Source organism: Heloderma suspectum, chromosome 6 (assembly GCF_057233095.1).
Source record: "Heloderma suspectum isolate Gila_16-S chromosome 6, 16-S_ref, whole genome shotgun sequence".
In the NCBI taxonomy this organism is placed as follows: domain Eukaryota; kingdom Metazoa; phylum Chordata; class Lepidosauria; order Squamata; family Helodermatidae; genus Heloderma; species Heloderma suspectum.
The window spans coordinates 86023784-86049746 of NC_139463.1; the positions used below are offsets into that span (position 1 = coordinate 86023784).

The 25963-nt window shown below is 43.0% G+C and overlaps 1 protein-coding gene across 1 annotated transcript; it reads left to right on the forward strand.

Moving 5' to 3' along the window:
• Positions 1 to 25386, forward strand: LOC146341685 (vomeronasal type-2 receptor 26-like). Its single transcript, XM_084807613.1, has 8 exons — positions 1 to 540; positions 1723 to 1833; positions 9713 to 9900; positions 14643 to 14934; positions 15511 to 16353; positions 21999 to 22226; positions 22913 to 23039; positions 24485 to 25386. Exons 1-8 carry the CDS (start codon positions 1 to 3, stop codon positions 25384 to 25386), a joined length of 3231 nt encoding a protein of 1076 aa, XP_084663739.1.
• Positions 25387 to 25963: the final 577 nt, after the last annotated feature.

A 25963-nucleotide genomic window follows, 5' to 3' on the forward strand; every position in this document is an offset into this window, starting at 1 on the left:
ATGACCAGTGTCATTATCATAAACGCACATACCCAGACTATGTTTGCTTTAACTGGATTAATACTTCTGGGAGTAATAGCAGATGTAGATGTGACAGGTAGAAGCAAGGTGCGGATTATGACCACTGAATGGGCTTTCACATCAAACACATTTCAGCAGGGGTTAGATTCTCAGGTCTTCCATGGCTCCTTGTCCTTCGCAATTCACTCCAGTGAGGTGTTGGAGTTCCAACATTTCCTTCAGACCCTAAACCCTTGCTATCCAAAAGGAGATGGTTTTATCGGGGTCTTCTGGGAGCAGGCATTCAAATGTTCCTCTCCAGATTCTAATCTGGGCGAGGAGAACAGAGAAAGCTGCAATGGAGAGGAGAAGTTGGAGCACCTTCCTGGGCCATTTTTTGAAATGACCATGACTGGACAAAGCTACAGCATATACAATGCTGTCCATGCTGTAGCACATGCCATACATGCCATGTGCTCATCCAGGCCCAAACAAAGAGAAATGTGTGACCTTCCAAATTTGCATCACTGGCAGTGGCAGGTAATATCTCTCACCAATGCAACCAACTGTATTAATATGAGACAGCTAATGTGTTCAAGAGCATTGCTTAGAGAAAGCACTTATGTCTACAGATAACCTTTCCTTGAAATGTCCTCCTGCCTCCCTGTCCCTTTTCTTGTAAGTATTAGAGACATCCACGCTATAAGGTAGATAATAATTGTTTCCCACAATTATTGCCAAACTCCTTCCTCATAAATGGGCTCCTTTCTTTCCATTTCTCTGCATGAGCCCATCCTCCTCCTATTCATGCAAACACAAAGTGACTTTATCCCTTATTACTCATACGTAGGGAAGCCCTGACATGGCTTCCCAGCCCTGTCCTGATTTCCCCTTTATTCGAGCACTGAGCATGGGCATCTACAAAGGAACCTCTGTGCTTCAGCGGGTGGTCACACACAAGGGGTCCTTCCAGCAGAAAAACCCATGGAACTGGGCATCCTGATCACATGGGGCTGCATAACCGAAGGCACTGAATAAGCAGCACCAGTAGGAGGATACAGGTAGCGTGTGAGTCCTTTTTTCTGGGCTTTTCTTAGGAACAGGACTGTAGACTAGACAGACCCTTTTTCTGACTCACTCTGACTCTTGCTGTGTTCTTCCTTTAAAAAATAAAACAGAAGTGTTCTTTTTATTGGTCAATTCCATCCTATTAATTACCCCCAGTTGGTCCCCTACTCCCCCATTCCCCTTTTTTTAAACTCTGCATATTCGAAATGTGTGAATAATACAAGCAGCTCAATAAAATGGAGAGAAACAAGGAAGTCACCCAAAGGTGTGTCAGACCATTCATCTGAAAGGCATGGGATGTTCCAGAACTCTGATGTAGTTACTACAGAAAGACTTGACTTAAACAGAGGAAGCTACTCTAACAGGCCTGGATCATGTATGCAAGCTGAGGCTGACATGATCTGATCGGACATTGCTGCATAATGTTCTGAAAGCTGTGAGCGAGGCAGGATATACAATTATTAATTATTAATAATAATTATTGAGAGAATCCTATTTCAGAGTAATTTCCCCCTTTAGAATAGGCAAACTTTACCCACCAATGAAGGTATGGAATTGAATGGGCTGAAAAGGATTTCACAAGTAAGGTCCTTATGAACCTCATCTACAGCACTGAATACTCATTCACACCTCATATTCCCCTTTTGTAATTAGTGTGGCTCTAGCAAGTACCATACTCCACTCTTTTGTTTGCTGGCAGAAACTGCCATTCTCAATCTCAACACGTATGCATTTTTGTGTACCTCTTGCTGTTTGGTCATGCAAGTATGAGGTCATATCTTTTATTTAGAATGTGTAAGAACTCAGCTCGACTTCGTAGTGCGAGATGTGCCTTTTGTGGGGGATGGGTGCCTGCTATAGCTTGTAGAGCGCAGTGGTGTAGTGGCAAATGTTGAAGGTCAGGGACACATCATGACAGTCCCCACAGCTACACCCCCAAGGAGAGGTCAAAGATCCAGGCAGCTGTGTTTCTCTGTATTTGAACCACTTCTAGGAGTTTTCAACTCCACCAGGTTCAGGTCACCGGGGGCAGCCATTTATAATTTCAGCTACCAAAGGCCCTTAAGCCACCACTTCAACTCTTAAGCTAAATTGAAGCCTAGAGAGATATTAATATCTAATCATTGCACAACATAATACTTTGTGCTATTACAATATCTTTTAACATTATGCTAAATGGCGCAAAATTGTCCATTTTCAGTTTACTAGCTCAAGAATACCTGATTTTAAAGCTGGGTAGGCAACCTTTTCTGACCATGGAAACATTTGGCAATTTGAGAAACTGTCCTGGACACCACCACAAAATGGCTCCTTTGAGAAGTATGACAAAGGACAAGTAGTCTGCCCCAAAGGCCAAGTAAAAGGCAGAGGTGGGGTCTGAGCCCCAACATGCTGAACAACATACTAAACAACAGCTAGGGATGTTGGAGAAATCCGCAATAGAACCAAATGAGTTCGGAATTTCATGAATCCCACCCATGGATTCTGAAGTGGACTGGCTTTTCCCTTTCAGGTAGATTCCACAGACTTGCAGACTTGTTTTTCTTACATTCCAAAGTTTTGTGCAAATTTCGTCATTGAAAAATACACAAAATTAAAAAAACAGCCAAAAATGCACATTTCTCCATAAGCTAAAGCATTGACTTTTCAATAGGTGACCATCCTTTCATCTGAACCAAGAAGGGAAGGTTACATATTTTCCTAATATCAGAGTAGGCATCACATTCTAAAATAAAATAGGTAATATCTTCCAAGATTAAAGGATTACAAGAGCAAACTCTGCCTTTCTTGGGGATAGCATGAAGGTGCCCCATACAGTCTGCCAATGGGAGTACATTTAGCCTTGCCCTGAATGAGACTGGTCTCATCTTACTAGAGGGTAAATCAGCAAAATAATTTGGAAGTTTAAGAAAAGAAGGGACTAAGTAAATTCACATATACCTTGTTCGATAAACAGCTTGAAATTTCAGCCAGTTGCAACTGCATCTCAATATCTTTAAGGCATTGCAGTAGTACTGACTTTGCTCTATCATAACTCAGTGTCAGTAAGAAGGGAATGGAAAACCCCATGTTTGCAATAATGAAGAGAATCTTCTGTCTCCAAGAATTGGCGCCCATTTCCTCAACGGCAGTCAATACAAAGTCAGACGTCTGCTTAAGTAACACCTTTAGCCAAAAGAACAAGGCTAATTTAAGGGCTTCAACTTTTATTGACATCAGTCCTAATTCAGCATGGATTGTTACCAATTTAGTAGAAACTGGGACAGAAAGGAGTCTGGGTAGAAATTTATTTTGGGCTTTTTCAATTGGATCTAATTTAGCCACTGCTCACAGTGGAGCACCATATACTATTTGTGGCAGGACTCTAACCCAGTAAAGTTCTAGCACCAAATTCAAAAGTTTACCTCCTTTAGTATGATGAAAGCCTAACAGCCCATTAAGAATCTTATCAGCCAACACAGTGTTGGTTTGTATCTGGAGGGACAGACCCTGATTGCTGGAATATGACCCCAAGATACTTAAAAGAGGGGAATATTCCCATCCATTTTCCAACTGTAAACATGCCTTGATTTACCAAACACCAGTATCATAGTTTTACTGTAATTCATAGAAAGCTGTTCATTTCTACAATAATGACTAAACTGCCTTAGTAGTCTATGCAATCCTACATAGACTACTATGAGAGCATGAGATATAACAATGGTATCATCTGCATAAAGAAGGATAGAAATCTTGTTGTGACCAACTTTAACTGGAAAATAACAATCCCTTTTTAAAAACTCTACAACATCATTTTAAAAAGGGTTAAAAAGAAGTGGAGCCAGTAAGCATCCTTGTCTAACTCTTGTTGAAACAGACACCATATTAGATAGTTGACCCTCTTGGTCTACTCTAATTTTAAGAGAAGTCTCTGAGTATAGACCCATAATGCAATTTAGTAGATGTGCATCGATTCCCAAGGATTGTAACTTAATCCACAGATGTTTCCGCGAAATGGAATCAAAAGCAGCTTTTTGATCGACAAAAGCAATGAAAATCTGTTTGGTGAAAGCCAACAAATATTTATCTATAATATGTTTAAGTAAGAGGCAATAATCAAGTGTTGATCACCCTGCACGGAATCCAGCCTTCTCTGGAGTGAGCAGAGCCTTTTCCTCAACCCAGTCCTCCAGTTTCTCTAACAGATGTCTGGTATAAATTTTCCCTGCCACATCAGAAAGACTAATGGGTCTATAATTTGCTGGGTCATCCTTAGGACCCTTTTTATGGATGGGAACCACCATAGCTGAAAAGCAGCTGGATGGGGGGATACCAGGTCAATCTATAAGGGAGAACAGCGTTGAAAGTATAGGTGCCCACCAATCTGGAAAAGAGAGAAATAATTCTGGGGGGAGGCCATCTTCACCAGGAGCCTTCCCTTTCCGTAGACTTAACAATGCTTTGGCTTCATCTATCATAACACAATCCCAATGAGGAGCCTAGTTAGAGTCAAAGCCAACTTTTGAACCTATTCCTTCGGATGGAAGTGGTCGGATCATTAAACACCTCCCTAAAATGACTTTCCCATTTGGACATTGAAATATATCCATTGAAAACTTGGTCTGACCTCCCTTCCATCTTAGACACTAAAGCCCAAAACTTCCTAGGACTTCTTCTGAAAATGGGCCAGACCCATTTCTCTCCATTGTTCATTATGACAATATCTCTTTTTTGGTTTAATAAATGTTTTAATCTTGCTTGCAGGCACCATTGAAGGCAGGATTTCTTGCTTGCAAGCAACATTTAAAAAGTAACACTTTTGAACTAATGGATATTACTTTGAGAAATGGTTATTGACTGGACAATGACAGTTCATAGGGTACAAAATAGAGTTCCATACCACGTTCTTTTTCATGACTATTATGCATTTATTTCAATACCAGACATGTTAATCATATGTAGAAAAGACAAGAGCACAAAAATGGAGCACATACAGAATGCCCACTTTTATGGATAGGTCTTGCAACTGGCTATGTGTAATGACCACTGCCATCCAGGGTACAGCAAGAAAAAGAAAGAAGGGGAGCCATTCTGTTGCTACGACTGTGCACCATGCTCAGAAGGGAAGATTGCAGACTCGAAGGGTAAAAGACACAACATGCTTAGGTCTGGAGTACATTAAGACCATGTAAAATAACTTGGCTTGGGTTCGCATCACCTCTTCTTGGGAAGCTTAAAAAATAATAGGGATGACTTGAAAAAGCAACTTATTTAACAAATAACACACCCACATGGGTAAATCTTCAAAGCTGTACACAGAGCTCACGATGCATGACCTGAAGACTGACGATGCCATTGTGTTGCTGAAGCCCAGCAGGTCTGACCCTACATGACGTATGAATGGGAGATTACCTGGAATCACATGTAAGATACTCTGACCTCCTCAGAGAGTGTAAGGAATGTGGGAAGTAAACAAATTAGATTAAATTTTGCAAGAGGCGTGGGGGGAAAGGAGTGAACCTGATATCTCTCTTTGAAAGGCTGCCAATATTAATGATAATTGGGTGTTTAAGGGTAAACAACATTATAGTAAAAGAAAGTCATGGAGTATGAAATGTTCTACCCTGTCCCACAGGCTCTAGGGCATTAGTGTTTCATCGAAGAGAGGCCCTCTCTCTGGCTTCTCGCCTCTGCTGAGAGCCGTGGGATGGGAGCCCTTGCGCTTTCGCCCTTGGACTCGTGCCTTTGCCCAGGCCCAAGATTTATATATCACCTGGATGGGAGGGAGATGAAACAGCCTGAATCAGGAGCCCCAGGTGAAATAAGGGGGCCAAAGACACCCTCCAGGTACCTCCTCCCCTACATGTATGTGATATCTCTGAACGACTGGAGTAGCATCTCTTCTATTTTTCAGATATGGATGACTGTTTCAAATGCCCAGATGATCAATATCCAAACAAGGACCACAATCACTGCCTTCCTAAGATGCCAAACTTCCTGTCTTATCAAGAACCTTTCGGAATTGCTTTCGTTTTCCTGGCTCTCTTTTTCTCTCTGATCACAGCTTTGGTGATAGAAATCTTCATTAAACACAGGAACACCCCCATCGTCAGAGCCAACATCCGGAACCTCACCTACTCTCTGCTCATCTCTCTTTTCCTCTGCTTCCTCTGCTCTCTGCTTTTCATTTGTCGACCACACACTGTGACTTGCTGTCTACGACAAACGTCTTTTGGCATCACCTTCTCAATGGCTATTTCTTCCGTGCTGGCGAAAACCGTCACGGTGGTTCTGGCTTTCATGGCCACCAAACCGGGGAGCAGGATGAGGAAATGGGTGAGGAAGAGACTGGCAAAGGCTGTTGTTCCTTCCGGGTCCTTTATTCAAGTCGGGATTTGTGGTGTGTGGCTCTGTATTGCTCCTCCATTCCCAGACCTCGACACTCATTCTCTGCCTGAGGAAACCATGGTAGAATGCAATGAAGGGTCACCCATCATGTTTTACTGTGTTCTCCCATGTGCCATGGTGAGTCAGATGGCATGGTTGGTGTATCGGAGGATGCAGCAGATTAAAGACTCTGTCACCTGCCACGAAGAGGGCTACTTGACCACATTTCCCTTCTAATTGCAGGGGCTAGTGATAGCACTTTTTCACAACAGGAATGTGGCCAGTGGAGCTCTCCAGAGTGTCTGCTCTGAGGGGTCCTTTCTCAGAGAGATGCATTATGGGTGTGCTGGTTCAGAAACTGCCTGTGTCTCTACAGTTTTTCCTTCACAGCAGCAAATATTCTCTCAAGTTGTCTCGTCGGTAACCTTGGGCAAAACTTTTCCTCAGCCAAGTCTGCCTCTAGCCCACTTATCAAACTATGTTCCTTGGGCTGCAGCAACTTGCCTGCTTCTTCCCAGACTTGATCTGGCTGTAGTTGAGCAGCAGTAGCAGCCTCCCCAACTGTGAAACCAGGCAGAGACAACCTGCCAACACCCTGACATCCCATACCTTAACTAGGCCCTACATCAGGTTCTTCCGCTGAGACCATGGCATCAGGGGAAGGCATGACAGGCAGCCACCAATTAACAGCCACATTTTCCCCAGAATGCGAAGCAGGGAGAGAGGGGGACATCAGCCACCAGAACGGGCCAGACACCCCTTGCATGAGGAGTACCTCTGAACCCACCTGGGGTGCAGCATGGACACAGAGGGGGCCCATATGGGTCTCCCCTCCAGCATGACAACCCACAAATGGAAAAGCTCGTGTTAGCTGAATGTCAATAGAGAACAAGGCGGTGCCTGTGTGACATACAAAACCCCGACCAAGGGTCAGGAGGGTGGATCAGTCAAAGAGGGAGAAATAATGGCAGGAAAGCAGGTGTGGGGTTCTGGGGGCGTTGAAAGGATGGGAGTGACACGCACTTCTTTACTTTTGTGATTTTCCCAGTTGATCACACTGTGAGCACCACACAGAACCTTATGGAGTGTGGAGGTAAGATATACACTCGGAACATTTAGAAAGAAGTTGTGGAGGTGGAGGGCTTGGGCAATTGTAGGATGGTGAAAGCAATGGGAGGTAGCAATGGTCTGTGATTTCAGGGGGGAGAGGGTGCAGGACAGAATATCTGCCCCTGTGTTCATGCATGTGTTTTAAGACGAGAGAGAATGCCTGCCTGGGGGAGAGAGAAAGAGGGATCGAAGGAAGGATAGATGGAAGGAAGGAAGCTTCAAGTTAACTTGCATGCCTCCTTTTACCCTTTCAGAGCAATGAGTGACTGCTGCAGCATACAACTGTAGGTTCACAGGAGTCCTTTTGTGTTGACGTCTACGTTCACTCATGATCTTTAACTTCACTTGCATGCCTCAGTTTATCCTTTCTGGGTGGTGGGTAGACACCTGCTGCAAAGCAGACACCTTGACTCTGCCAGTGTCAGCCCCTTGGCTACACCTACTATTAGCCGCCCTCCCTTCTGCCCCACCAGACCCAGTGGGAACCAGCCACCACTGGGGCTGACTTTCGTTACGTAACGAAGAGGGATCTGCTCTTGCACATACCAAACTCTGGCTGAGAATCAGGCCTTCTAGGAAAGATTTAGCACTGGCTTCCCCACCTACATATGGTGTGCCACAGGAAAGAGGGGGCACATTCTCCCAGCCACATTCTGCTCCCCAGTTGGACAGCTTCTGGATAGTGTACCAACCCCAAGATCCCTTTCCCGATCAGTCACAGCTAGTTCAACCCCACCAGTGTACAAGTGAAGTGGGGGGGTTGACCCAATGTGCATCACTTTACACTTGTTTACCTGAACTGCATGTGCTCTTTGCTGACCCTTTTTTTGTTTTAGCCACCCAAAATAAATTGGCTCACCACTAACTTCAGATCATTCATTAACAAATTAAAAAGTACCGGTCCTAATACAGATCCTTGAGGGACCCCACGATTTACATCCCACCATGATGAAAACTGTCCATTTCTTCCTAATCGTTGCTTTCTGCTCCTTAACCAGATACTGACCCCTAAGTGGGTATGTTCTCTTATCCCAAGACATCTACAGTTGCTCAGAGCCTCAAGTTGCACCACAGGCTTGAAACAGTTAACCCCCAAATTCTCAGTTTTACTAGCCATAAGCTTCTTTTTTTAAAGGCTACCCCATTTAATCACTCCACATGGTGATGTCCGCTACATTTTTCTTCAATACAAATAGGACCACAGTTGTAAAAACTGATAGGAAATAAGCGAACAAGCACACAACTGTAAATAGGTCAGGTAATAATAGTATAATGTTATAACAATATATAACAATCTTCCAATATATGCACAATTGTATTCATATTGTTTTCATATGTATAATTATATTGTTCCAACAATAATCTATTTTAAATAGATCACTAACACCCACTACATTCATTGTGTGTTCATATTGTTATGACCTTTTTACAGTTGCGTGCTTGTTCACTTATTTGTTATCACTACATTTTTACACCTGTAGCCCACAGACTATATACTACAGATGTGCAGGCAATCAGGAGATGTGTCACAACATAATTAAGAAACACCCTATATAATTGCAACTGGGCTTCAGCCACCAATGTGCATATATGATAGGATGTCAGTATGAATATCCCAGTGTCAAGAATGGGGACAGGACCTGAATAAAGTAATTTCTTTTTTTCCTGGCTCCTTAGGCTTTGTGGCCACTAAAGACTTGGAGAAGATTCCACCCATTGCTAATTAAGTGAAAACATGTTTTCTTTCACAGTGCCACAAAGAAAATAATACCTTGGGGAAGTAATTGTGAACCCTGTAATTACTTCAAATGACTGTGGTGAATAATTTGTCTTTCCAAACCAAACATGGCTTTCATGAGAAAGCCCACTTTATAATCTCAAAAATAAGTTTGCAAATCTATATAAATTACCCTTGTAACATTCAGAATGGGGTAAAGGACTATGGGCATGCAGCACTCCATCAATCTTTCTGTTAGTAGTTTCCCCTTTAGAGTTTAACGCCATTTATCAATTGGTCATGAAAGTAAGGTACCACTGAAAGCCAAAAGCAGAATCATGCAATCAGGCTGTACAGTGGGTGATGATGAGTTTGGTGGAAATCATGGATTCTATGTTGAAAAATCATGGTTTGTGTGTTTTCTTTATGTTATGGTTGCTTTTACTGCAGCTGCTGCCTCTTGCTGACTCCAAGGCACACCACATTCTATGCAACATGAATGATCCCCTTCCAACCGTGCATGAATACTATCAGCCAGGAGACCTTGTCATTGGTGGGATGGTCTCTCAGCTGTTCTCCATTGCTGACTTGGTATCTTTCTTGGAAGACCCTAATATCAAGCCACTCGATGAGCCGATGTAAGAAAATGTTTTTCCATCATATGTAGTCATGTTATAAGTAATGAAATAACGACCTGGAAAGATCTGTCTATTTGTAAGAAGACCACATTCAGAAAGCAATGTATATGCTTCAGGATATATAATCGAGAATGTATTTATTTGTTACCTTTCTGTACTGCCCAATCACTGAAGCTCTAAAAATTCACTAAAACTCTAAAATACCACATGATAAAGCATAATATGAAACCATCCGAAGTTTAAAACAATAACACCAGAATAAAAACTGGCAGGAGGGTGAAGATCAAAAGACACAATAGCACATTCAAAAACAAAACTGAAGGATTAAAAAGTCTGGGCATACATAGTGGTCTTCACCTGGCACTAAAAAATCCACAATATAGGCACTAGTAAAAAGGTCCTTTCCTTAGTAGCTACTATAGATTTGTTCCAGTTTATTTATTTGTTTTATTTACTTACTTATTTAATTTCTATACCCCCCAATAGCCAAAGCTCTCTCAGTCTGCAAATTGTTCAAACTTCCCAGGCTCATAATGCTGAATGTGAATAGGAATGTATTTTCTTCAGAAATGTCCGGAAATATCTTCCTTTCAAAAAACACATATATTGAAAAATGTGTACTTTAAACAGTGCAATCTTTAAATTATACGCATTTTCTTGCTTTAGTCAATTGGAGGAAAGTGCACACTTGTCAAAAATGTGCATGACAATATGCCCTTTTTCCACTCACAATGTTCCCAGTCGAACGAACCGAGAAAGAGGTTGCAAATGAGAGCGGGAATGAGATGAGCTGGGCTCCAACCTTGCAGAGTCGGCCCTTCTGTGCTGCAGAGCAAAGCGCTCACCTCAGGTGGACATTGCGAGGAGCAGGGATGGCGGCTTGTGGCGACTGAGGCCATGGCGCTGCTCCTGCTGCTCTCCAGACCTGTCCTTCAATGTGCTTCTGCTTTTTCTCACCTGCACGCAGCACACCCTGACAGGCTTCTGCTCCCTGCCTGTGCTGCTTGCCTTGCACGCAGCCACTGGGTTGCCTCCTCGACTGGCTAAGCGGTTGCCACGGGGGACTGTGTGCTGGTCACCGAGAAGCTGCCGGACTAGGCTGCCATTCCCTCCCCACCCACCCGGTCTGGACTGCAGTGTGCTGCTGCAGAGGAAAGGAGAGAATGGAGACTGGAGTGAACTTCAGGTTCTCCTCTCCCACAGCGTGCCACTGGGAAGCAAGGGGATGGGGACCAATACAACCCAATGATGAAAGGGGGGGGACCAATACAACCCAATGATGTGGCGGCTCCCAGGTGAGGAGAGCCTCAGCCTGCCATCCCCTCCTTTCAGTCAAGCTTGGAGATGAGCCACTGAGCATGCCTACCATATCCGCTGCCTGACCAATTCTAGTGTATGGTCCGTATGCTTCCCCCTGGGAAATTGTAAGCAGAGAGGCTCCTGGTGAGGGGAAGGGCAGCGGGTGCAGCACCCATGTGTGGTCTGGGTTGGGCAGAGGATCATGAGGATGAGACAAAATGGAAGCAACTGCACAGACATTAAAAATAGAAATTAGTGCCAATTCTTATCAAGTCAATGGCAAACAATCGCTTTTCGAAATTTAATTTCTGATGGACTTATGAACTTCTGTTGCTTTGATTTCAGAATCCTTCCAAACCTGCTGGCTTTTTCTCCTAATTCTCCCCTGTCTCCCACTGCAGCCACCACCTCTTTCAATTCATATTTGAGTATTACCGTGAACAGGAAAAGAAGGACGCCTAGTACTGGTGTGAAGCTGAAACCTGTATGGAGACAGGATAGAAAGAAGACTGGGAAAGATAACTCCAGTATAGTAGTGAAAATGATGCAGTATTTATGGCTCCCATAATTGCTCCAAAACATCTTCTTTATTGATATGTGTTGATATTGGCACTATAAGCAATACCGATTGCAGTGACTAGGGAGTTGTCATGAAAAAGGCAACTCTCCGCTTCTAGATCACTGTCTAAATTTTTGCAGTGTGCACTTTTTGATGCACTGCTTTTTCCTCACCCCTTTAGATAGAATGTGCCTTTCAGAAGTAAGTGTGTAGAGATGTAAAAGGCCAGCCCCTTATCCTCCTTCTGAAAATATGCCCCCATTGCTTTTAATTTTTGTTGTGTGTTTTTAAAAAAAACTCATAAAATTAATTTCCACAGTCTTACAGTGCAATCCTGTGTATCTCTACTTAGAAGTAAGTCCCACTGAGTTCAATGGGGTTACTCCCAGGTACATAGGTATAGCATTGCAGACTTCCCTGAGGTTTGTGGCTCCTGTTCTCATTACTGAATCGCTCTTAAAACTCGGATGCGAAAACTTGTTCTTGACCATTCTTAAAACTATATTGCAGCACTGACAGCTGTAGCCAGCTAAAACTACCCCAGTCCCATCATTCCAGTGCAGAACAGGAGAACGGAGTTGTGTCTTACAGCATGGGGGGAGGGGTTAATAGCAACATTCCTTTGATATCTTGGTGGAGTCTACATGGGAAATTTACTGCAGTGCTACTCCATCTCACACACGGACATGACACATGCCACCCGATCTGCATCTATCCCAGGTTTTCTTGCTGTAAAAACCGCATTTTTAGAAAGTCCTTTTGTGAAGGATTCTCCCTTTACTCGATCTTCACTGAGTTTTGGGAGTCAGTGTGTCCTAATTTTTCACAGCTGGCTTCAGTGCTGGCTGGGGATAGCGGCGCTACAAGGGGGAATGGAAAGTTGCCATCAGTGAAAGGTGGACCTAAAAGGAGAAGTTAACTTGGAGAAGAGTTAATACGTTCATGTCAGGTCCACCATGCACTGACCAAGATCAGGTTGTTGTTGTTTTTAAAGAGTATTACTAATGCGCAGGTGCGAATGTGTGAATCTGTGAATAACATACACATCTCAGAGGGCTCCACTCAGCATGGGGTAGCCTGGTAAAAAGCAGCAGCTTTGAGGAGAGAAGCCCCTTCCCTTCCTCTTTGCCTTCCCAAAGCTCCATCACATGTGCACATTTTTAATGAATATTTGAAACAAAGAAAAAAAGGAAGCTTGTTGATGCCATGAGAATCCGCCTACATATAGCCAAATTAATGTGGTTTAAGGTTCCGTTTGCCTCAGGGAAGTGGGATTTATACCAAGTCTCAAAGCACTAATTGGCTACCTGTGCCATGGGAGGACTAAATGTGAATTCAGGAAAATGTGTTTTTGAACTGCATCAGAAGATGCCTCCATGTAGATTGGGCCCTTGATATTCATGCAAACAATGAAGACAAATGAGAAGTAAGACAATGTCTTGTTCAAATACTAAATTATTAGCATAATAATTGTAAAAGTTTTGTGCTAGTTTTTAGGATTTACCACACAATCCTAGGCATTCTTACTCAGAAGTCAGTCCCTCTATGTTCAGTTGGGCTTTCTTCCAGGTATGTGTGCATAGATCATTGTCTTAGCTGCCTTCTCAGGGTCTCTCAAAGCCAGGTATATTAATTAATTGATTGGATTTATATACTGAACAACTGGCAAATGCCCTTGGGCCAGTTTACAATAATTTGATAGGAAAACATAATATAAAAACCATACATTTAAACCAGAATAAAAAAGAACAAAAAGCAGGAAACAAGATAAAAACGAGCAGCGTGCAAAGACCTAAAACGTCACTAACACATTTTAAAAATGTAGAAGTAAAAAGCCTGGGAAAATAAAAAGGCTTTTTATTTTCACCTGGCACCCAAAACACTACAATTTAGGTGTCAAGTGAGCCTCTCTGAAGAGGACATAACCAGGGTACCACCACTAGAAAGGCCCTCTCCTTAGTAGCTACCTGCCTCACCTGATTTGGCAGGGGCGCTTGAAGAAGAGTGTCTTTGCGTGATTGTTCTAGTTAGGCTGTATGGTGTGGGGCGGGGCATCTTTTTCTGGTTTGCTCAGGTAACAAAATGTCTCCCCCTTCCGCCCCCCACAGCTTTGAGTTTGGAGATCGTTGTTGAACTCAAGCATCCCTGGTTCTCCCTTCCCTAGTAACCACCCCCTCACTTATTTGGCAGGGGCACCAGGAGGAGGGGGGCCTCTGGAAATGATTAGGGTCCAGGCAAGTATATATGAAAGGACATAATTCTTCCTGGCCCCAACCCATTTCGGACATTAAAAGTTAATACAAGCACATTGAATTGGGCCCAGAAACAGATTGAAATCCAGTGCATGTAAGCTTCTAAGTTGTGTATGTTCATCCTTCTATACCATAAACCCATAGTTTTGACTTTGTCTTTGCTTTACTTTTATAAGTTCTGTATTTTTGTAGCACTCCATACTACTATATTGCTTTCAGCATTTCTTCACTATTTGGTTTTCAGCATCCTTCTCTTTCGGATCCGCTCAGTTACTACCCTTTCTATATTAGTTTTTGAATGACACTGTGCCTGATATTCTCTAGTCTTCTCAACCACAGGCATGCCCTTCTATACTATCTCAGTCACAGGCACCATGCCATATCCTCATATTTATATGGTTGAACTTCAGAATTAGATGGATGTGTTTAAAGTGACATGAGATCCCAGTACATTCTCCCAGTTTCTGATACATTATGTCTCTCCTGTCTCTGTATAATGTTGATGTAATGTACACCTTGATCCTAAAATGATGTTCACAGCTGACCTGAGGCAGGTACTTGCCTTGAGGCAGACACTCAAGAAAGCCATAAAGAGTAGATTCAGCTTCTAAATTGTGTAACTGTCATTTCAGTTCAGTGCCAAAGAACTACCAGCATGTCCTGGCTTTGGTATTTGCTGTAAAGGAGATCAATGACACACCCAAGATATTACCCAATGTCACCTTGGGGTTCTACATCTATGACAGCTACTTTGATGCAAGGCTGACTTATCAGAACACACTGATTCTTCTGTCCACCCGGCACAGGCCTGCTCCCAACTACAAATGTGGCATTCAGAAGAATCTGGTAGCTGTCATTGGGGGACTTGACTCCGAAACCTCCTTCCACATAGCCAACATCATAGGCACCTACAAGATTCCACAGGTAAGACTTGGTCATAAGTTAGAGCTCACAGTTTGACAAATGATTCACCCCTTCCCTGAATTGCAACTGCTTGGGAGGGGAAGGGAAATTGTACATCATTTTGCAGGTGTGGCTGACAGCAAAGCAACGTATCCATACATTTTAAAGTGTTCCTGCTGCTGCTGTTGCTGCTGTTGCTGTTGTTGTTGACATAAAGCAGGCAGGTCTCATTTGTTTTAAAAAGAAAATACTAGGCATGGAAACTGCAGGGCTTTATAGTTCTAGAGCATAGCATCTCTCCTTGAAGTCATGTCAATTATGAACCATATATCTGAATTAAGGGGTTTTTTTATGGCTATGTCGACAGAGAAGAAATACCAAATACTGAAAAGCACTCTAACCTTCCACCCAACAGCATCTCTATGAAAGTATGATCCTCATTGTGCTGCTGAACACAGTAAGATGGAGCATTTACTCAGAAGCAATTCATCAACTGTATCTGGGAAAACCCATTAAAATTTAGCAAGCAGTTGACCGCACAGCTCAAACCTACACAGTCTATGCCTCCACAGTGAATATTATTCTGTTTTTGCTTAGGTCACATATTGCTTCCTCCTTCCAGTGATGAGTGATAAAACCAAGTTCCCTTCCATTTACCGGATGGTCCCCAAAGAAGAGTATCAGTACTCTGGAATTGTCCAGCTACTTCTGCATTTCCAATGGACATGGGTTGGGATCATTGCAATGGATGATGACAAAGGGATACATTTCATGCAAACATTGACACCAATGCTTTCCCAGAGTGGAATCTGTGCAGCTTTCACTGAAAGAATATCAATCATGTCATCTGTGTTTGACGTTTTCCACCTAATGGGACACATGGAGAACATGGCATCTCTTCTAAACATGACCAGTGTCATTATCGTAAATGCACATACACATACTATGTTTGCTTTGACTGGATTAATACTTCTGGGAGTAATAGCAAATGTAGATATGACAGGTATAAGCAAGGTGTGGATTATGACCACTGAATGGGCTTTCACATCAAACACATTTCAGCAGGGGTTAGATTCTCAGGTCTTCCATGGCTCCTTGTCCTTCGCAATTCACTCCAGTGAGGTGTTGGAGTTCCAACATTTCCTTCAGACCCTAAACCCTCGCTATCCAAAAGGAGATGGTTTTATCAGGGTCTTCTGGGAGCAGGCATTCAACTGTTCATTCTCAGATTCTAATCTGGGCGAGGAGAACAGAGAAAGCTGCAGTGGACAGGAGAAGTTGGAGCACCTTCCTGGGCCATTTTTTGAAATGACCATGACTGGACAAAGCTACAGCATCTACAATGCTCTCCATACCATAGCACATGCCATCCATGCCACATGCTCATCCAGGCCCAAACAAAGAGAAAGGTGTGAGCTTCCAAACTGGCAACACTGGCAGGTAATGTCTCACATCCAATGCAACCAATGAGATGGCTAATATGTTCAAGAACATTGATCAGAGAGAGCATCTATGTCCACAGATAACCTTTCCTTGAAATGTCCTCCTGCCTCCCTTTCTGGCCTCTTAGATGTACAAGAGACATCTGGGCAATAAGGTATTTCCCACGATTACTGCCAAACTCTTTCTCATAAATAGGATCCTTTCCTTCCATTTCTCTGCATGAGCTCATCCTCCTTCCATTCATGTAAACACAAACAACGTGAGTTTACCCCCTATTACTCTTGTGTAGGGAAATCACATGTTGAAGCAAGAGAGAAGCCATGGGGTTCCACCCCTGACATGGCTTCCCTTATTCACTTGCACTGAGCATGGACATCTACAAAGGAACCTCTGTGCCTCAGCAAGTGGTCACGCATAAGGGCTCCACCCAACTGAAACACCCATGCAACTGGGCATCCTGATCGCATGGGGCTATGTAACTGAAGGCACTGAATAAGCAGCACCAATACAGGTGGCATGTGAGTCCCTTTTTCTGGTCTTTTCTTAGGAACAGGACTGTAGACTAGATGGACTTTGTTCTCACTCACTACAACTCTTTTTGTGTTCTACTTCCAACTCCACCAATATCAGGTCACTGGGGACAGCCATTTATAATCCCAGCCACCAAAGGCCATTAAGCCAATGATTCAGCTATCAAGCTAATATCTCATCATTACACAACATCTTTCTGCCATTGAAATAACTTTTAATATTATGCCAAAGGGCATAAATAAAATAAAATCTGCCCATTTTCAGTTTACTAGCTCAAACATTACAGATATAAAATTTCCAGAAATTTTGAAACCATGGGGAAAAAATGGGGGGGGGATCCTGAGATTTGGGGGGCAAATTTTTTGGGGGGGAATGAAAAATAAGCAATATTTATTTTTAAGCATTCTTTGCAGATCTAAAGTCACTTGGTTGCCTTAGGACAGCCTGCCCCAACCTGGTGCCCTCCAAATATTTTGAACTTCAGCTCTTATCAGCCTCAGCAGGATGGCCAGTGCTCAGGAATGCTGGCCATTGTGGTCCAAAATATCTGCAGAGCATCAGGTTGAGGAAGGTTAGTTTAGGAAGGTAAAGCAGCCTTTATGTTCCTGGAGTTATACTTGTTGTTGTTGTTCAGTCGTTCAGTCGTGTCCGACTCTTCGTGACCTCTTCGTGGCCTTCCTGTCCTGCGCTCTCTCCCGGAGTGTGCTCAAGTTCATATTCATTGCATCGGTGATGCTATCTAGCCATCTCATCCTCTGTCGTCCCCTTTTCCTTTTGCCTTCAGTCTTTCCCAGCATCAGGGTCTTTTCCAGAGAGTTTTCTCTTCACATTAGGTGGCCAAAATATTTGAGCTTCAGCTTCAGTATCTGTCCTTCCAATGAGCACTCAGGGTTGATTTCCTTTAGGATGGACAGATTTGACCTCCTTGCAGTCCAGGGGACTCGTAAGAGTCTTCTCCAGCACCACAGTTCGAAAGCATCAATTCTTCGGCGCTCAGCCTTCCTTATAGTCCAGCTCTCACAGCCATACATTACTACTGGGAAAACCATAGCTTTGATTAGACGGACCTTTGTCGGCAAGGTGATGTCTCTGCTTCTTACTATGCTGTCTAGGTTTGCCATAGCTTTCCTCCCAAGGAGCAAGCGTCTTTTAATTTCATGGCTACAGTCACCGTCTGCGGTGATCTTGGAGCCCAAGAAAGTACTGTCACTGCTTCCATTTCTTCCCCTTCTATATGCCAGGAAGTGATGGGGCCAGATGCCATGATCTTCGTTTTTTTAATGTTGAGTTTCAAACCAGCTTTTGCACTCTCCTCTTTCACCCTCAACAAGAGGCTCTTTAGATCCTCTTCGCTTTCTGCCAGTAGGGTGGTATCGTCTGCATATCGGAGGTTGTTGATAATTCTCCCGGCAATCTTAATTCCAACCTGTGATTTGTCCAACCCGGCGTTTCTCATGATGTACTCTGCATATAAGTTAAATAAGCAGGGTGACAATATGCAGCTTTGTCGTACTCCTTTCCCAATTTTGAACCAATCAGTTGTTCCATGTCTGGTTCTTACTGTTGCTTCTTGACCCTCATACAGGTTTCTCAGGAGACAGGTAAGGTGGTCTGGTACTCCCATCACTTTAAGAATTTGCCACAGTTTGTTGTGATCCACACAATCAAAGGCTTTAGCGTAGTCAATGAAGCAGAAATAGACGTTTTTCTGGAATTCTCTTGCTTTCTCCATGATCCAGCGAACGTTGGCGATTTGATCTCTAGTTCCTCTGCCTCTTCGAAACCCAGCTTGTACTTCCGGTAGTTCTCGGTTCGCATACTGCTGAAGCCTAGCTTGTATGATTTTGAGCAACACCTTGCTGGTATGTGAAATGAGCGCAATTGTGCGGTAGTTTGAACACTCTTTGGCATTGCCCTTCTTTGGAAGTGGAATGTAAACTGACCTTTTCCAGTCTTGTGGCCACTGTTGAGTGTTCCAGATTTGTTGGCATATTGAGTGCAGCACTTTAACAGCATCATCTTTTAAGATTTTAAATAGCTCAGCTAGAATACTGTCATCTCCGCTAGCTTTGTTGTTACTAATGCTTCCTAAGGCCCACTTGACTTCACTCTCGAGGATGTCCGGCTCAAGTTCAGTGACGGCACTATCATGGCTATCAGGGACATTCAGATCTTTCCTGTATAGTTCTTCTGTGTATTCTTGCCACCTCTTCTTAATCTCATCTGATTCTGTTAGGTCCCTGCCTTCTTTGTCCTTTATCATGCCCGTCTTTGCACAAAACGTTCCCTTGAGATCTCCAATTTTCTTGAAGAGATCTCTAGGCTTTCCCATTCTGTTGTTTTCCTCGATTTCTTTACATTGTTCATTTAAGAAGGCCTTCTTGTCTCTCCTTGCTATTCTCTGGAACTCTGCATTCAGTTGGATATATCTTCCCCTTTCTCCCTTGCTTTTCACTTCCATTCTTTCTTCAGCTACTTGTAAAGCCTCATCAGACAGCCACTTGGCTTTCTTGCATTTCTTTTTCTTTAGGATGGATTGAGTTGCTGCCTCCTGAACAATGTTACGGACCTCCGTCCATAGTTCCTCTGGCACTCCGTGTCTATCAGGTCTAATCCCTGAAATCTATTCCTCACCTCCACTGTATATTCATCAGGGATATGATTTAGGTCATACCTGAACGGTTTAGTGGTTTTCCCTACGTTCTTCAATTTAAGCTGAAATTTTGCAACAAGAAGCTCATGATCTGAGCCACAGTCAGCTCCAGGTCTTGTTTTTACTGACTGTATAGAGCTTCTCCATCTTTGACTGCAAAGGACATAATCAATCTGATTTCGATATTGACCATCTGGTGATGTCCATATGTAGAGTCGTCTCTTGTGCTGTTGGAAAAGAGTGTTTGCTATGATCAGCGTGTTCTCTTGGCAAAACTCTATTAGCTTTTGTCCTGCTTCATTTTGTACACCCAGGCCATGCCTGCCTGTTATCCCGGTGATTTCTTGACTTCCTACTTTAGCATTCCAATCCCCTATGATGAAGAGGACATCTTTTTTTGGTGTTAGTTCTAGAAGGTGTTGTAGGTCTTCATAGAACCCATCAACCTCAGCTTCTTCGGCATCAGTGGTTGGGGCATAGACTTGAATTACTGTGATGTTGAATGGTTTGCCTTGGATTCGTACTGATATCATTCTATCGTTTTTAAGATTGTACCCCAGTACTGCTTTTCCCACCCTTTTGTTGACTATGAGTGCTACTCCATTTCTTCTAAGGGATTCTTGCCCACAGTAGTAGATATGATGGTCACCTGAATTAAATTCGCCCATGCCTGTCCATTTTAGTTCGCTGATTCCCAAGATGTCGATGTTCAATCTTGCCATCTCATGTTTGACCACCTCCAGCTTACCTTGATTCATTGATCTGACATTCCAGGTTCCTAAACAATATTGTTCTTTACAGCATCGGATTTTCTTTTCACCACCAGACACATCCACAGCTGAGTGTCCTTTCGGCTTTTGGCCCAGCCGCTTCACTCTTTCTGGCGCTACTTGGAAATACCCTCTGCTCTTCCCCAGTAGTATATTGGACACCTTCCGACCTGAGGGTCTCATCTTCCGGCGTCATATCTTTTAGCCTTGTGATACGTCCCATGGGGTTTTCTTGGCAAGAATACTGGAGTGGGTTGCCATTTCCTTCTCCAGTGGACCACATTTTGTCAGAACTCTCTGCCATGACCTGTCCGTCTTGGGTGGCCCTGCATGGCATAGCTTATGGCTTCACTGAGTTATGCAAGCCCCTTCGCCACAACAAGGCAGTGATCCATGAGGAGTTATACTATGTGCTCATAAAACTATCGTTATTTTTGAACACTTTAGAAAGTAAATTCAGTAAATGTGTAATTCCTGTCTGAATAAACTTAATTTTTAAAATGTAATTTACCAGACATGATTAATTTTATGAGCTAACCAAGTTATACATAAGATATAGGTTCCTAGTTTATGTCTGACCAGAGAGAACTTCAGCAAGTAGTCCCTGAAACATCTGAATCATCCTAAATGCCAGAAGGCACGGAAGAACTGGAGGCAAAGGAAGATATGTCCAGAAACACAGGACACGATGGAACAAAACCCCATCTGTGAAGAATGTCCATTTTCTTCCATATTACACTATGGTGACTCTATTCACATGCTGGGAAACTTAGCATGACTTGGAGCATCCCAAAATGTGTATCAGTAAAAGATACATTGGATCAATAATTTTAATAAGAAATGGAAGAAATAACAATACTGAGAAACTTACAGAGAGGATTTAAAAAAAAAAAACATTTTTCCCCATGGCTTCATTATTTCCAGACATTTTACTTCTCTAGTCTTGCTATAAAAGTCTTCCTGTTACATAGTTTTTAGAAATCATTTGGAGGGGAGTAAAGGCTTGGTAACAATAGTCTTACATTCTAAAAGAAAATATTTGATCATTCAAAGCTGTTCAATTTTTCCAGTTTTTTGTGGGGGGGAGACAGAAATAGCCTTGGAGGGGGGAGAAAAAAAGTTTGTTTTTTTCTTAATTTTTTCAGTTTTTTTCTAGGCTTTCACATCTCTGTCTAGAATACCTGACATTAAAGCAGGGTAGACAACCTTTTTGGACCATGGGAACATTGGGCAACTTGAGAAACTGTCCTAGGCACTGCCACAAAATGGCTGCTATGGGAGGCATGGCAAAGGACAAGTAACCTACCGCAAAGGCTGAGTACAAGGCAGAGAAGGGGTCTAAGTCCCAGCATGCTAAACAACACACTAAACAATAGCACCAACAGAAACCCATTTCAAAACAATCCCAGCTGCTGATAAGAAAATATCCTAATTTTTCTTACATTGAATTAAGTTATTTTTTTCTTAAAAGTGGGAGAGATCAGGCACTTTGATGCCCCCCAAGAAAGGTATCCAGGGGCACATTGGAGCCCACAGGCATGATGTTGCCTACCTTGATCTAAAGTACAATTGTCCCCAAAGAGAAATCCAATTACTTCACATACTTTAAATGCACACACAGAGACATGCACACTGGTTGTCCCTTTTCATAGTGTCATGCAGTCTGCTTTTACTTCATTTGTTTGTAGCTTCACGCTTTTCTGAGGAGCACCTCATTTAACAACAGTGCTGGAGACAAGGTGTTTTTTAACAGCAACGGTGAATTAGAAGCTGGATTTGACATTATCAACTGGGTCACTTTTCCAAACCAATCTATCATTAGAATAACAGTTGGACGCATGGATCCCCAGGCCTCACCAGGCAAAGAAGTGACCTTTAACAAGAAGACCATCAGATGGCACAGAAAATTTAACCAGGTGGGATCTGGCTGTAGGTTCTAACCCGGCTGAAGAGGAAAGTGGTCCAATACTATCCCATAAACATCCATACCCCCTCCCCTTTCTATTTGAAAACCTTTGGAAACCACTAACCTAAGTATAGGAGTTTGGAACTAGGCTTGGGCCCTTGTATGGTCAAAAAATATTTGGTCAGTTGACTGGGGATTGATATTGTGAAAGGATGAGTAAGTATTTTTAGAAGAATTCATTTTATTAGAACAACAAAGAAGATAATCATCAACCGGTTTGGTATTTAGTATAATTAGGGGGATTGCTATTGTGATACAATAAAATTAATATTTTAAAAGGTTGAGATTAGGGTTATTACTTTATTCATACAGACATGTGAAGACTCATTTAATCCTCATTTTATGTCCTATTCTGTCCTTTAAGAATCATGTTGAATTAGGGGAGGGGGATTTGCAATGGATTTCTTGCTTGCAGGCACCATTAAACTAGTAACACTTTTGGACCACTGGATATTAATCTGAGAAGTATATATGACTGGACAATGGCAGTTCATGGGGTACAAAATGGAGTTCCATGCCATGTTCTTTCTCATGACAATTATACAGTTATCTCAATTCAAGGCATGTTAATCATACGTCGAAAAGACAGTATCACAAAAATGGAGCACATACAAAATGTCCACTTTTTATGGATAGGTCTTGCCACTTGCTGTGTGTAACAACCACTGCCGTCCAGGGTACAGCAGGAAAAAGAAAGAAGGGGAGCCATTTTGTTGCTATGATTGTTTACCATGCCCAGAAGGGAAAATTGCAGACCAGAAGGGTAAGAGATGCAATATGCTGAGCTTTGGAAAATATTCAGTCCATGCAAATAACTTGGTTTGAGTTTGCATCACCACTTCTTGGAATGTTAAAAAAATAATAGGGATGTCTGGACAAAGCAACTGATTTGACTAATAACACACCTACATGGGTATATCTTTGAACCTGCACACAGCTCAGATGTGGTTCGTGATGCCATTGTGCTGCTGAAGCCCAGCAGGTCTGACCCTACATAATGCATGAATGGGAGACTAGCTGTGATCCATATGTAAGATTCTTTGACCTCCTTGGAGCGTGTAAGGAATGCATGAATAAAGTAAATTAGATGTAAATTTTCCAAGAGACATTGGGTGGGGGGAGTAAACATGGCACCTGTCCTTGCAAAGCTGCAAATATTAATAACATGGGATGTTTAAGGGTAAACAAGATTATAGTAAAGGAAAGTCGTGGCTTATGAAATGTTCTACCCTGTCCCACAGGCTCCAGGGCATTAGCGTTTCATGCAAGGGAGGCCCTCCCCCCCCCCCCCGCACAGCAGCTTCTACTTAACGTGATCCTTTTGTTTGTTCACTCTTCCAATTTAAGTACTACTAGTCAGATCCCAAAGCTTCCTTCCTCCAGTCCTCATCCCAGGATTTGCCATGATCCAGAAAAGAAAGCCGTTTAGGGAGTTAAGCGTGCACAGCAAAGGTGGTTGCATGGGCACATCTGAATTCCATCTTCATCCACATTGCAGTGCTCATCTGGGTCCCACTGAACTGTCTCATGTGCCTTTCAAAAAAGATGGGAGTGTGCATCCCCACAGCCACTGTTTTTTTGCATGTGACTAGTTGGATTTCACTGTAGCAGTATTGGGAGCTTGGTCTTCCATTCCCATCATACCTCTGCCAGAAATCTTACAGCAGATAAAAACAAAATATTCCACTATCATCCTCTAGATTTTTTGCATCTTTTGGGCTTGCGATCTTCTTCAGTGCTCATGAAGCTGAACATTTTGTGATGATGATTTCTTCAGTATCACAGTAACTGTAGGAATCACTTATAAAAGAATGGCATAGATGCAACAACATCTTGGCTTTACAGTATGATGATATGCTCATGTGTAGCCATGCTGTTGTTTTTGTAAAGCCTGGCATTCACAGCATTTACTTCTGAGAAATGTACACCTCACATATGCAGTGAGCACATGTGCGGATAACTGCTGCTGGCGGTTTTAATAGTGGGCTTATGCAGCTGAGGTGAGTGAGGAAGGGTTTTGCTGTATGCCCACCATCACTCACCCTCCCTAAAAGCACAGAGGCCTGTCTATTGCCAGGCATACCCATCAATATGTGACTGCTGCATGTATGGTTCTGCACACTGCAATATTTGTGTTTTGTCATTATGATGCAGAAAGAAGGGAAATTGTGATATGCTTGAGTGATGCCTGCCTGTTCTATTTTTCAGACATGGATGACTGTTTCAAATGCCCAGAAGATCAATATCCAAACAAGGACCACAATCACTGCCTTCCTAAGATGTCAAACTTCCTGTCTTATCAAGAACCTTTGGGAATTGCCTTAGGTTTCCTGGCTCTCTTTTTCTCTCTGATCACAGCTTTGGTGATAGGAATTTTCATTAAACACAAGAACACTCCCATCGTCAGAGCCAACAACCGGAGCCTCACCTACTCACTGCTCATCTCTCTTTTCCTCTGCTTCCTCTGCTCCCTGCTTTTCATTGGCCGACCTCACACTGTGACTTGCTATCTACGACAAACCTCTTTTGCCATCATCTTCTCAATGGCTGTTTCTTCCGTGCTAGCAAAAACTATCACTGTTGTTCTGGCTTTCATGGCCACAAAGCCAGGGAGCAAGATGAGGAAATGGGTGGGGACAAGACTGGCAAATGCTGTTGTTCTTTCCGGGTCCTTTATTCAAGTCGGGATTTGTGGTGTGTGGCTCTGTATTGCTCCTCCATTCCCAGACCTCGACACTCATTCTCTGCCTGAGGAAACCGTGGTAGAATGTAATGAAGGGTCACCCATCATGTTTTACTGTGCTCTTGGGTACATGGGATTCATGGCTCTCACGAGCTTCATTGTGGCTTTCTTTGCTAGGCACTTGCCCAGCACTTTCAATGAAGCCAAGTTCATCACTTTCAGCTTATTGCTGTTTTGCAGTGTGTGGGTCACTTTTGTTCCAACTTACCTAGGCACAAAGGGGAAATACATGGTGGCTGTGGAGGTTTTCTCCATCCTGGCTTCTAGCATTGGACTACTGGTGTGTATCTTTAGTCCCAAATGTTATATAATTGTAATAAGGCCTGAACTCAATGTTAAGGATCAGCTAATAAAGAGAAATGGATAGGCAACCTAAGATTTTTCTACTGTTTTATTATTATAAACAGGCCTGGCCCTCCTATGTTCCATGGTGGGTCACATGGCACAGGTGGTGGATAGAAGGTTGCAGCATATGGAACACTTTGTTATCTACTACCCATAGGGCAGCTTGCATTTTCCTTCTGGTTGAAGAAGCCGTGACAGCATTTTTCACATCAGGAATATGGCCAGTGGAGCTCTCTAGACTGCTCTGTTGGGTCCTTCCTCAGGGAGATGCATTGTGTGTGGAGTAGCTCAGAGACTGCCTGAACCACAACAGGTGTTTTTTTTTCATAACAACAGCAAATAATTGTTTCAAGTTGCTTTAAAGTTACTTTAAACAGTATCCCATATTATTGTGGCAAAGTGATGGCCAAGCAGGTGGTCCCCATGACCACCTCGCCCACAGTTACTCTCTCTGAGGAAGGACCCCTTAGAGCAGGGGTGCACAACCAATGAGCTGCATGCAGGCCCCCAAGCCCTGCTGCATGGGCCCCCAAGATCCCCAGCCATTGCTGCCACTATTGCAAAAAAAAAACACCATGTGCCACCACCAGAAAAACCAC

Excerpts from the sequence above, each read along its gene's own strand:
- LOC146341685 (XM_084807613.1), top strand. The coding sequence starts at position 1 with ATGACCAGTGTCATTATCATAAACGCACATACCCAGACTATGTTTGCT. Across the intron at positions 1,834-9,712 it reads CTTGCTGTTTGGTCATGCAA|CTGCTGCCTCTTGCTGACTC; the intron begins GTATGAGGTCAT and ends CTTTTACTGCAG. Across the intron at positions 16,354-21,998 it reads CAAACTGGCAACACTGGCAG|CTTCACGCTTTTCTGAGGAG; the intron begins GTAATGTCTCAC and ends ATTTGTTTGTAG.